Source organism: Falco rusticolus, chromosome 11 (assembly GCF_015220075.1).
Source record: "Falco rusticolus isolate bFalRus1 chromosome 11, bFalRus1.pri, whole genome shotgun sequence".
NCBI lineage: Eukaryota > Metazoa > Chordata > Aves > Falconiformes > Falconidae > Falco > Falco rusticolus.
The window spans coordinates 24,135,805-24,149,695 of record NC_051197.1 but is presented as its reverse complement, the minus strand read 5'-3'; the positions used below and the strand labels follow the sequence as shown (position 1 = coordinate 24,149,695).

The window sequence follows — 13,891 nt, the reverse complement described above, 5'->3', positions numbered from 1 at the left end:
ATAACGCTTGGTTTGTTGGGCTCGTACCCCACCCGCGTCCAACAGCAGCTCTCCAGCACACCCCTGGGGAAGCACTCACACACCTCTCGCTGCAACTGGCAGAAATTTTCTTCTCGTGACCCCAAGCCAAACGCCCACTGCAGCTGTACCGCTGGCAGCTGCCTCGGAGGCTCCGCTGACCTCACCAGTCCTGACCACAGCTGCTGTGGATCCGTTCCTTCTGCTTTCAAGGAAGGTCATGTGGAATAAAATTGGCATCAGAAAGACAAAGAGGAACTGAAGAGTCCCTCTATCCAAATCCAAGAGCTGCAAGACACTGAATCCCGATGATAACTTCGGACAGGTGTCTTGGTCTGTCATTAATATTGTGCTATCCCTTACACTGCTAGCTTGAGCACATAATACGGATTAAATCCAGAAGTCAGAAAGGACTATTTATTGAAAAATAAAAGTCCCCAAATTACTGCACTCATAAGAGATACTGGCACAAGCTGGTCTTCGCACAAGCTGTATCAAAACATTCACTATCTTCATGGTAATAAGGCGGCGCTCTCCACCTTCGGGTCCAAGGTTGTTTCTCAGATATCTGGAATTTGCCTGCAAATAAACCGCTCTCTCCCTGCATTTCCCAATGGTGGGGGGGGAGAAGGAGCCCTGAAAGAACAAGCAAGTCAGTAACCCATCTTCCCTGACGGAACACTGGCCTTGCAGCCTCCCTGTCCGAGAACATCATTGGTTCAGAAAATCACAGGCTGAAGGTTAAAAACGCACAAGGCCAAAAGCCTTCTAGTGACAATAAGGTAAGTAAAGTTGCCCTCACTGTTTCAATAGAATCCCTGCAATCCCCTGGCAGACTGCAGACAGTTCTAACCATCTGCTAGCCAGGGTATTTCTTAAGTGACCAGTAGTTTTTCTCCTCCTCTGTTAAATGAGAGCTCAGTATTTTAGTTTTACGCTGCAATGGAATGAAGTTGAAGCTTAAGCTTTCTGTCAAACTCATACTTAAGATCAGGTAACAAAAGTGTAAACAGTATCTGAACAACCTCAGTATTAAAAGATTTCTACTACTAAGGATCATGGTGACAAAGGAAAGGCTAACAATTCAGAAAACAGTAAAATTAGGGAGGAAGAAAAAACTGAGTTTGTAATCTTTTGCTTCCTTGAATCCTATGGAATGAAGCATATTGTTAGAAATTCAAGCAATGTTTGTTTTCTTCTAGAGGTTTAAAAAAACAAACAAACAATATTTAAATATGCCTACATGACCTGCATCACACAGAAGCAAGAACTGCATAAATAACAATTTATTTCTAGCTTCAGGTCACTTCATGATCATGAATGAGTCACAATTAATGTTCTTCCTATTTTGGGGCTGCTGCATTTCTCTGTTAGTTTCATCTTCCTTATAAAGGTCCTCGCTACATGAAATCCCTTACTCGTACCAAGTGTCACTTAGTCTGAAAATGAAACGTGGAGGAACCCAAACACTCTTCAACTGGCAAGGAACATGCAGGGAAAAGCTGACACCCAATACAAAGGAATTAATTGAGAGTTTATTCCAGATGGTTCTCCTCACTTAGTATACAAGTCATCAGAATAATCTATCAAATAGACTTGGACTTTAATGATATGATTTTTTTTTCTATAATGCATTTTGGTTTTTGCTTCTAACAACCTGTTTAAAAAAAATCTGCCAGATGAAATGTTCAGCACAAACTGCAAACCTTACTATTTGTAGAAAATATGACTTAAAAAAGGACACTATCAGGTAATTGTTATTTTAAATGTTTACACTTATAAAAATGCTTTGGAAGCTTGAAACGGAAATCCTTTGTAATAATTTTCTTCTTCCTACCTCCCTCTTCCTGTCTTCAATGCCTTTATTAGCCCAGGATTATCATAAATGACAAGAGTGCAGCTGCTGACTAAACGCATTAAAAGACCACAAATGGGTAAATTGTGTTTTTTTAAAAAAAATATGGAAGCATGTAACCTTTTTTCTTCCAAACAAATAAAAAGCATAGATGGCTACGGTTCTCATCTGTCAAACTTTACAGTGTCCGCTTGAGGTAGCCTTTCTGAAGATTTCCTAAACAAGCCCCAACATAACCTAAATCTTTGCATCAAAACCACTATCTCCTTGAAAGTCCACTCTCAACACCAGTGGTGATCAACAACATAACACATTTTAAAAGCTTTTGAAAAACAGCAGGTACAGTGGACATAAATGTTAATTCTAAATCTCCAGCCCTCAATGTACATTGTATGCACATAAATATCTCAGCTATAATACACATTCAAGATCCATCCCTAAAAGCCATACCATTATGTAAAGCACAGCCATGCTAACTTCAGGATACAAACCATAATTCCACGTCTACAAAATGAAAGTAGAATTAGTGGCAGTTTATTGCCTCATACAAATTTAACCAACATGGCAACCATGCCAAAGGAATTAAAACATTTTCAGGACATATGTACAGACTGTACATTTCAGAAACATCTGAACAATAAAAATGCAAGAACAATCTCTGCATTACGAATTAAACTAAACAAATGGTTTGAAACCGTCAATGCATTGAATGGGTTTACAAAGGCACTTCCCTACCCAAAATAGGAAATGACAATCTGCAGCCTAGAGGGAGGTTGGAGAAGAGTGCTCATCAACTACTGCACAATCTCAACTTTAAGAAAAAATAAGCAGGATTTAATCAAACATTTATAGGATTCAATGTGATCCACTTCTGAAAGAGTTCACACAGTCTCATCTTTGTTTTTATGTTGCTTTTCTTGGCTCTCTCGTTCCGTGCTTTGGCTCCTTCGACGATCGTGTCTGTCTGAATGGTCCTTGCTATCACTGTGATCATGTTTGTGGGAACGTTCTTTGCTTCTGCTACGCTTTCTAGATTTTTCTTTGCTGGGACTCTGGTCTCGTTTTCTGGACTTCTCAACACTATCTGTTCTTCCTCTGCTTCTGCTTCTACTTCGTTTATTTGACTTCTCTTTACTTTCATTTTTATGCTTACTTGATTTCTCTTTGCTCCTGCTTCTGCTGCGCTTACCTGTGTTCTTACTTCGGCTCCTACTCCTATGCTTTCTTTCCCGGCTTCGACTTCTACTATGTTTTCTCTCTTTTTTGGAATCCCTCTTGTCATCCCGGTGTTTCTTGTCATCTTTGTCATCTTTGTGTCTCCTCTCTTCCGTATCACCCTTACTTTTCCTTTCTTTCGACCTTTCTCTGGATCGATCTTTTTCCCTCTCACTACCTCTTTCCTTATCATAATCCCTCTCTTTTTTCCGGCTCCTTTCATTTTCTTTCTCTCGCTCCCTATCCCTGTCTCTCCTATCTCCTTTCCTGTCACGACTTCGACTACGGCTTCTGTATCTGTCCCTGCTTCTGCTTCGCCTCCGTTCGAGTGTGCGATCAGTACTCCGAGATCGCCGCCTTTCTTTTTCTCTCTCCTTAGCTTCACGTTCTAACCTCTGCCGTTCTCTCTCTCTTTCTAGTTCTCTATCAAAACTAGATGATCCATGGCCTTCCCGATGATGACTTCTGCTTCTGGATCTTCTGGGAGACCTCCTGGGACTGATGGATCGTCTTGGAGACCTTTTGAAATAAAAAATATTCAATATGAAACACAATCTTTTAAAGTTAAGGGCCTTTCTTTGCTTTCCAGTTTACACCTTAGGTGCACAGTCTATATATAATCTTAAATACCAAATATAATCTGATTATTTTAATCCATTAGCAGCCACAAACATTTTGCCTATTGCCTTAAAACCAATCTCAGTAAGAAAACAACACGTTACTGGTACTAAGTAGTTCCAACATTTTAACATTCATTTTCAAAATAACACGCATATGACCTTGAACGTCTACGTTCTGCATGCCGGTCTATTTCTTCCATTCCCTCCTTGCCATCTTTCTTGATTTTTCTAGGTCTGCTTTTGATTTGCTGGTCAATGGTTTTCTGGACTGGCACAGGAATTCTTGGAAACAACGTTGAAAACCATTCAAGCTTAGTGAGGAAGGAACGAAGCATCTCCCCGATGGTCATAACGCAACCCCCACCTGCCTTCACATCCAGGTCCTGCAAAATACAAGCAAAAAATATCCTGATGGTCAAAAATGTTCATTACTGATTTAAAAAAAAAAATGCTGCTACAATACTGCCCTCTTGAAGTCTCATGATTATGAAAGTTTACTTGTCTCATATTCTAATACATTTCCTTAGAGAAATTCAAACTCTGCACCCTTTGGATTTGGCAGTACGTTACAGATAGGGAATGGGACTTAATATATATGCATGCAGGCACATACTAATCCTGCAGCCATCTGGATGGTAAGGGACTGTCGATGAAGAGATTAACGCAAAATCCCCTTACACGGTCTGGTTATATGGTATGATCTTGCATTTTATTTAAACGCCACAAGTTGAGAAGTCCTCTCAAACTACATTTAATACTCCATTTTGTGGATGTACAACTGCATACCATCATACCCAACCCTGTGGCCTAAATCATTTAAGAACTACATCATTGCCTATCTGAAAATGATCATAGGAAAACCTCTAGTACAAAATGGCATCCTAACAGAATTGGAAGCAATAGCAAACCAACTGCCATGAAGCAGTGAGGTTTCTAATTTAGAAATATGTAAAAAAATAAATAAATGAACAAATAATTGGAAACGCATAATCCATGATGACCATTGTCTCTGAAAAGGGTCATTACCGCATGAAGGCCTTCTTGCTATGCCCTCTCACAGCTCAGGACATGTTAGTCAGCTATTGTCAGTCCCAAACCTATAGTGCAAGCACACAAGGAAAGTGAGATTTGTTATCTAAACAGGAAGAGAAAATCTAAATGTAAAACTGCTTGCACTCACACACATTTAAGTGTTCAGATATACAGTTTTTCCAAATATAATTCGCTGCAGAGATCTAAAGAAGAAAAAAAGGAGTTAAACGTAGCACCTGGAGAGTACGTACAGTTGAACAAAATAAACATAAGAAACATTTTTATAATTAACCCTGTGTCTTGGGAAGTTTTTCACAGCAGCATGACAAAGGATGAACTGCTTCCCCATATTTAAGAACTGGAGAAAACCCAAAATTCCTGTAGGTTTAAGTAATTCCATATATATAAATTTGCTTCGTCCTATTGGGCTTGACCAGGACTGGGGAAGAAACTCAAGACAAGCAGCCCCACGCACTTTTTCCTACATAACACAAAGCTACTGAAAGTGACTGGGAAAGAAACACTAATGCCAAAAATAAATTGGGAGTTTTTAAACAACAACAAATATATGCTGATAACCAATAACTGCATGGACTGAAATGTAAAAACTGAAAAAGGTGCTTTGAATAATGAACCAGTTAAGACCTGCACAATGAATCGCACTTGTGATGGCTTTATTGTCCTGGAAATCAAGTTGTTTGTGGGACCCTGCGAATGAAGCCACCCCAATCCTCCTCATAAGTTACAATGCAACATTGCAGAGAAGAGTTCACATTAACTAGCACCACCTGAGGGAGAAGGAGGATACCACAGCAATGCAATCAAGATTTAAATGTGGTTTGATTTTTGTTACAAACATACAACACAGGTTTACCTGAAATAAAGCTGTTCCCTTTGCACAGTGTTTTTGATACTTAGCATGAAATAAGCTGTTTAAAATAAATACACTGCATTGCAGTCAGATACATGCATAATTAACACTATTTTTAATACGAGTATTTGGACATCATTTGCAATCACAACATTTGAAATTTCTTGAAGTAAATGCCTAATGTCACACTGAAGAGGGCAACTGATCATTCCTGTTCCGTTCTTAAATCTTGAATGTAATTTAAAACCTGCTCAATAAATACAAATTGCAACAGCAAATATCAGACTGCATAGTCAACTTCATAGACCGAGAAACCGCACCCACCAACTCCAACTCCACTTCTCCAGACAGTAAATCAGGGCTATGGTACCAGAGGTATTCTCCTTCTTTACTGTTCTTCAGTTAACAACCTGTGTTTCTTTTTTTGCCCCGTTAGCAAAGATATTAAGGTTACCAGACACAATACCAACTTATGCAATAATTAGGCTGTTTGTTTCTCCTCTGAAGAGATCCTGGGTTTAGTTATTCCAGGACCCGAATAATAACCACAGAGATTTTTGGTAATGTTTTTCAAGGTGAATGTTGGTTTCTACTATACACTTCCCACTCTTCTATGTAAGCACGAATTGAATTCCCCCTGTCCCAGTAATAAATGCAAAATACAAATGTAGCACTCTCAGGACTTACTATACCTTGCTTAAAAATAACTTTTTCTAAAAACCACACAGAAGCCACATTTACCCAGCCTGCTAACTGCATTCTGATTTAATAATCCTGTTTCACACAGGTTTGTAATATTTGACACAGTAACATCCTAACCAATGGAAAATTATGTTAAGTATTTGAAACCTAAGAAAAACGACCCAGGTCCCAGCTCAGACCTGCTTTCTGCACTAATTAATGACATTTCAAGAACATAACATCGCAACATTCAAACTACAGAAAACCGTATCAAAACAATGTTTAAGCCTAAAAGTAGTAACATGAAAAGAAACAAAAGAAAACAAATTATTACCCTCGCCGACATACCTCTTCATCGTCAAGAAAGGATTCAAACCAGTCCCACAGATCTGTAGGTGGCTGTGTGTACCTTAAAGTACAAAAAAAAAACCGTAAAATTTTCATACGGCTTTGTGTGTATTAGATTAGGCATTAGTTGATTATATTGACACTCACCTAATATACATAAATCCAAGAGCCCTAATATATGGAGAGTCTGTATGAGTTATAAGGCCCATCACTTGCTTACGAGTGAGTTTCAGTGTAAATAGTTTGTAGAGCAGACAAAAGGCAGTAGACACAATTCCTCCAGTTCCAACACCACGTACCTTTCAAAAGAAAAAAAATGTAGGTGACAATACTGAAGTCTGAAAGACATACCCCAAATCTACAAAAGAATGATAACTTAATATAGGATAAAATCTAAGTCTACAAACTGAGCTATGCAGAAGAAGTAACACTACTTGCATCCACAGCTCTGGAAGCAAGGGGAATGTATCAACTCTTCGTAATAAATATAATAACATCTAGGGACTGAGCCAATATACAAACAAGTTTTAGCTATGCTTGGGATATTTATTTACCAGACAGAAAAATTTAAGGCGTCACGTACTTCTACTTACCCCTCCACACATCCCTGTCTGGCCTGCTGTTTTTCTGCTCCCTTTTTCCCATGGTTCAACATGCGTAACCTGAAAGGGGAGGTGAGGGGGAAGAAAGAGCATTACAATCACAACCTCCATAATGTTTAACTGCCTATGCAAACCTAATTTAAACTACAGATATCCTAAATCAATCTTAAATAGCTTGTCTTCTACCAAATACAAGATCAAGTTTGCTTTGCCGTTACAGCAAAGCACTTGTTTTGTTTAATTACCACATTAAGAAATTATAGCCACAATTATGAAGTTTAAACAAAAACAAAAAAACCCCACACCACCAAAGCAAGCACCCATGTTTATCCTATACTGCATGAACTTTCAAATACTTGATGACTAAACCCCATCATTACTATTTTCTAAGGTGACTAAACAATCACCTTTAAATAAATAAACTGTCTCTTAACAACTTCAGTGATACCTGCTGATGTACAGCTGAAGAAGCCAAAACCTATAGCCTTATGTTCATAACTGAGCCTAACTAGAGATTCGAGTATTGCCTACAGTTAGGACACAAGATGTCTATAAAGTGTAGTATTTAAATCTAAAAAGCCAGTTTTTTCTTGTAGACTGGCCTGATGATCTTCGATAAAACAGTTCCCAAGTACTAATGAGCAATGCTTGCCTAATTCAAATCTTTTGAGATGCATTTAGAGATAAGTGCATGAACACAGTTAACCAACACCATTCCTTACATTTCACAATAAGAGTCATAAACAAGCTAAGAACAATAAAACTGCCTACGCTATATTTGAAATTGTAAAATTCAGAAAAGTAAGGCCTGGCTCAAACAAGTATATTTCCTAAACACATCAACTTAAAAAAAATAAATAAAAGCAAGTCAAAAAAGCTACAACCCTGTTATATTGGATTGGGGATAAGTCTGTGGCAAGTTATACTGTAGTTCACAAATTAAAATTCTTTAGCAATACATGAAACAAAACTGGTTATGTACACAACCACATGAAATCAAGAGATAATTTAATGGCTGGACTCATTGAACTGTTTTTTTTTTACAGTTGCTGTCTTATCTAAATAAGAAACATGACAGATGCCAATAGTTAGAATTCAAATTCCACTGTAACTTCCTGTATTAGCATCATTATGAGAAGTTCACAAATACTACAGCAGTAACGCTGCGCATCCTTCTGATTATTTATGGTTTTGCCTCTCAGAGGAAATGAAAAGTATTTTTTCTAGTCAAAGGATCAAGTATGATACTATCACGATGTAGTTGTCAATTTTCTTAATTATGGTTATATTTATTGGCCACAACCAACATAAACATGCTGGTTTTGACAGATATCAGTAATAAAACCCAAAGCTCTGAAAACAATGTTTATTTCAGAAGAAAGTATTTGAAGTTTTGATCCTACAAAGACTGCTGTATTTGCTTAACTTGTTGGAAGCATACAGATTAAATGAAGTTGAGGCCATGCACACAGTGCTAAAGATCAAGGATAAAGAAAGAGGAAGTCATCCACTCTGCAAATACAGAACTGAAACAGGAGACCAATCCTACAAGTGAATTAATTCAAATATCTAGACAGAGTCCCTGTCTTCAGAGATTGTCCCTACCGCTAGCTGCCTGTATCACTCAAGATCATCTTTCCTGATAATCCAGCACCCAGAATTGTTAATTTTTTAATTAGCCACTGATTTTGGTTCCCAAACAAAGACAAAAATATTCAAAAATCCCTGGTATAGTGGATATTGCACTCTCGCACTCAAAAAAAAGCAGCCAGCAATCTTTCAGGAATTTAAAAACACTAACAATTTAAATTTTCTGCCTATCAATGAAGTACCTTAACCATCAGCTTATCTTCTCCCTCACATCTATTACCCATGAGTAACTAAGGGGCTGAGTTTTCTCTTTATTTAGCATGCAGTTTTGAGTCACGGTTTGAACTGTCAAGTTCAGTAGGCAAACTTTATGTACATTAGATTAATAAGCAGATATTTAATGGTATGTCAAAATTCCTCCCCAATTTAAGATTAAGCCACTTATGGAATGAAACACAGACAAGCAAACTATTTGGCCTACTGCAGCTGAGCTCTACCAATACCAAGAAGATGAATCCCATCGAGTATTTTTACTACATCTGAAAGGGTCCATGTAAAATACAGTAACCTCTCAAAATTTTCTTAAAATATGCTTCTTTTATAAATTTTTCAGCTCTCACCATCACTTGGAAAAATAAACTTTGCTGCTTTCCATACTGACAGTCAGAACGAATTATTTCTCTCCCATACACAGTAAGCAGTAAATTAACTCTAGAGAAGCTTTGTCAACAATCTATATTACTCTAAGTATTAGGAGAATTATAGTCAGCTCCAAATGACAGAGCACAAGCAGACAAGTGCTGTCATTAAGAGGAAAAACGGTAGCACTGTTTTCATAAGGAAGTGCAAACAATGCCAAAAAATTCAAAATACTGCCGTGGAGTTACTTCTTACAGTTGTAGTGCCTTAAGTACCTTGACTTGCCCAGGCTAAATAAGACAAAAAAAGTTGTGTTTGGTTTTTTTATTACTATTTCAAAGTGCATTGAAACCCACTGACGCAGTAACATTATCAAACAAAATAAATTCACCTGAGAAAAATATCTCAGTAAGCACCAAAGTACAGCTGACTGAAGACAGCAGGCTGAATTATCTAAGTTTTGCTCTCATGATCGGAACAAAGAATGTGGCTGTGTTGATGAGCATTAATTATGCATACCTCTACCTGGGAGACTGGCTTGATGGAAGCCTCGCTGCAAAACTGATTCAATCCTGCTAACAAAACAAGAACTGAGACATGGGTGCACTAATACAGTTCACTTATCTCCCCAGCACATCCTACCTAAAGCCAAGAGAAGCGCTAAAATGAACTAGGTTTTTAATTGGGCCTGGAGGAGGGGGATCCTAACCTCTAACTGAGGAAGAAGACCACGTGCAGCCAACCTCCTGCTGAAACCACCTACAGTCAGCACTGTACCTTCTGCGCAGTTACACGGCATGGCAACTGCTAGGCAGCGGGGCCTGCTTGTCTCTAGAAGCGGCATGCAGATCGGGTCCCCTCCCCACTCTCTCCGACTGCGAGCGCAGTCCTTAGACGGCCATTTCATCCCCACTGCCCTGGCTCACGCTGCCCACTTAAAAACCGACTTACAGCTCCGTAATTCCAAACGAGACGCGACACGCGCCTCTTTTGTAAAAGAGAGAAGGCAGCACCTTCGATTCCCCCGAATAAGCGATTAAAAAAAAAAAAAGAAAAAAAAAAAAAAAAAAAGAGAGATCTGCTCCCGTCCCTTACCGCAAGATAAGGGGCAGGAAAGCAAGAGAGAGAATCCGCAGGCCGCAACCAAAGCCTCGCCCCTCCACCAGCCCCAGCCGCGGGGAGGCCCAGGCCAGGCGCCAGCACAGCCCCGAGGAGTCCGCGGCGCCCAGGGCGCGGCCCGCGGGCTCACCTTGAAGTAGATCTCGTCCACCACTTCATGGTAAGTCTTAAGCTCATAGAGCTGCACCTTGAAGTAGGGCGACGAGAGGATGTTGGTGAGGATCATGGGATTCAGGTTCATGGTCTTCTCGTTGCCCCAGAGCGGCAGCACGTTGCCCTGCTTGCCTGAGGCCGCCGGCTTAGCGGCTCCGCTCTGCAGCTGCTGCTGGGCCGGCGGGACGGCGCCAGGCTGGTGCTGGGCCGCCTGCTGCCCCTGGCAGTTCCCGGCGCCGACGACGGGGCTGTTGTTGGCCATGGCGGCTCAGGGCCCGGAGCGGGGCGGCGGCACGCGGCCTGCGAGGCGGACGAGCGGCCGCGCCACACCAGAGCGCGGGCTGCCGGGCCGGGCGCTGCCTCCGCCGACTGCTGACAAGATGGCGGACTCTGCGGAAGTGACGGCTTCGCCTTCCGGGGCCGAGCCGGCCAATCCCCGCGGGGGAGCGCGGCGGCGCGCGGCGGGGGCCGGGGGGAAGGGGACGAGGAGGCCGCGCGCCCCCTCCCCCCCCGCGCCCGGCCCCTTCCCGCGGCCCAGGCCGAGCCGCTGCCCGCCCCGCGCCGGTCGGGGCCGCCCGCAGTAGCGCTGGCCCTCGGCCGGGGCCCGCTCGGCCGCGGGGCTGCCCCCAGCCAGGCGGCGCCTGACGGCCAAGCCGCGGGCCCCGCGGCGGGGAGAGCCCGGCCGGGGAACGCGAGGGGAGCTGGCGGCGGGCCGGGGGGCAGCCGCGGCCACCACCGTGACGCGCCGCCCTAAGCCAGGCACTCGGCACGGCCACCCCTGCCGTGGGGAACGCGGCCAGGGCGCCGCAGGAACGCGGAAGCGAGACCCGGCCGCCCGCCGCTGCCTCCACGTTAACGGAGAAGCCAAGAAATAACGACGGGGTCGCTCAGTACACAGGGATCTCGGGGGAAGAACGTGTGTTGCGGGCTGCAGGGCCGGGCCTGGTCACCTGCAACCAGGGCTGGTGACTGGGGGCCGCGGCTTGGCGAGGGTCCGGCAGCTTCCGAGAACCTGGCCATACCCCACGAGAACGCGCACTGTCCCCTGTCCACTGCTGCTACATTCAAGCTGGACATCCCTATGAAATTACTGATACCACGTACAGACTCGGAACAATCAGATTTGGGTTAATGCATTTGAAAACAAACAGCTGGATTTCACACAGTAACTGTCTACATTTAAATGCTAACAGAATGAAAGAGGGGAAAAAAACCTCCAGTTTTACCTGAAATATATCTGATAGATGAGTTGAACTTGAATTGTCAGATTACGTTTAATTCATTATCCAAAGGTTTCCAATTCCAGATTTTGAATTACGTGCTTTCTCGCAAAAGCAAAAATGACCCTAGCTGTGTACTTTGGTGTCAGGCTTGAACCTGAGGTACGAAAGGGCAGCTGAATGCACAAGTCAAAAGAATTGCCAAGAGATTCTAAACATCAGATGATTGTCCAAAAAAATAACAATGTCCACCAAAATGACTGTACCCCGGGCACAGGTGGACAAAGCACGTTCAGAGGCACACACAGAGAAGGGCTCCATGTTGCTCAGCACACCGGGAAAAAGGCGCAGGGGGAAGCTGGTATGGAAACAGCATCCCTACATGTGTGCTATTTATTTAAAACTAGTTTCGATTTTTCAATTTAAAAATGAGATAAATACTGCTGGAGGCAACATTTGAGTATCTTAACTCTTCATTGCACCTTGAAAACCTGAGAAACAGTAATTCATCTTGGTTTTTCTGGCCCTTATACCTTAATAGCTTGCACTGCAGCAGAAAAGCGTTCTTATCAGGGCCTTGACAGTTAGCAGTTTCTCCAAGCTGCTCATTTTGCTATCTAGTGTCATCACTCCCCGCTTCTAGGAATAACTTCATCAGTCTCTTTTTGGCCTCCTCTTCCCATGTTCACGAAACGTCATTACTTGTCACAGGACTCTACCAACCCGATGTAGTATATACCCATTTAACAATCTCATATAAAATTAAAGAATCACAAAATTAATTCTAAAAACGTGTCCTTACAGTAGTGAAGTAATCATGTTCTGGAGACAGTTAGCTAGGGTAGTAACTTTTATTTGAAGCTCAGTGTTTTTTTTGTTGTTGTTTAGGGTACCCTTGATTCTTTGAGCTCTTCCTTAATTTGTCTTGTATAACCAAGACAGCCTGTATTTCTATTGTAATTTATATTACCCAAATGGTGTTTTCACACATTTATCTTTTTCTGGTGGAATAATTAGTCCATATGTTCCAAACCTCAGTGTTTTTGCTCTGTGTAAGACAACATTTTTGTACTTCTTATGCAATCCCTCTTTGGGGGTGATACTGAAACCTTTGACATAGCTGCAACCTATAAATCCATTTGGTCCAAATTAGATTTTCTTCCCTCAGGCATCCCAGCTGGTCTTAATACAGAATAAAGCCAGAGGAAAAAAAAATATAAATCAACAAGGTGATGTTCACTTGCAAACTGCAAAGAACTGCATATAATTATAGAAAGTGAGAGTATGGTGATCTATGTATGCAAGGGCCTAGCCTCACTTCTCATTCACACAGATTAATTCTGAATTTTCTCAAACAGGCCTAATCTGTTAGTCAAAGCTGAGGAGAAAGATGCTAGTACTTAGTCACTAAACATCCTTTGAATCTGGTTTGAGAGGAATGGTTGGTAGCTCTTGAGTTACAGATTAAGCAGTACTGCTGCATGTATTTTCCAGTCAAATACCAGTGTGGACTAGTCGTCTTCTGGCAGTAGTGCTGCATTAAGAGTTCTTAGGCACTGCAACTTTAAAGGGAAAGTACAGGTATTACATACAGTTGTCTTATCCCAATTACTGAAGGATAAAATAAGTTTTAGCAGTTTAGGATTTCTTTGTTCATGACTTTCTACTATGAGATGCATTTATTTCAGTATAGTCATATAATTTGTCACTCTTTGCATGGTACAAAAGTAACAGGCTTCTCTAAAAATAATCTGCTTAAATTTGTTGGCATAATGTACAGAATACAACCTGAATATTCAGATTGAAATTACAGATTGTAATGTGAAAAATACCTTTGAACTGAAGTTTCTGAGGAGCCTCATTGACTTGGGCCTCCTTTGAGCAGGGGGAGCATTAGATAACCTCTAAAGGTCCCTTCCAACATAAAT

The 13,891-nt window shown here is 41.6% G+C and overlaps 1 protein-coding gene across 1 annotated transcript; it reads right to left on the bottom strand.

Annotated features, from left to right (window-relative positions):
• Positions 1-1,531: 1,531 nt before the first annotated feature.
• PRPF38B (pre-mRNA processing factor 38B) lies at positions 1,532-11,134 on the bottom strand. Its single transcript, XM_037404229.1, has 6 exons — positions 10,721-11,134; positions 7,234-7,302; positions 6,788-6,939; positions 6,641-6,701; positions 3,868-4,091; positions 1,532-3,607 (listed from the first exon to the last, which is right to left on the bottom strand). The coding sequence occupies exons 1-6, from the start codon at positions 11,003-11,005 to the stop codon at positions 2,755-2,757; spliced, it is 1,644 nt and encodes a 547-aa protein (XP_037260126.1). The 5' UTR covers positions 11,006-11,134; the 3' UTR covers positions 1,532-2,754.
• Between the last annotated feature and the right edge of the window lie 2,757 nt (positions 11,135-13,891).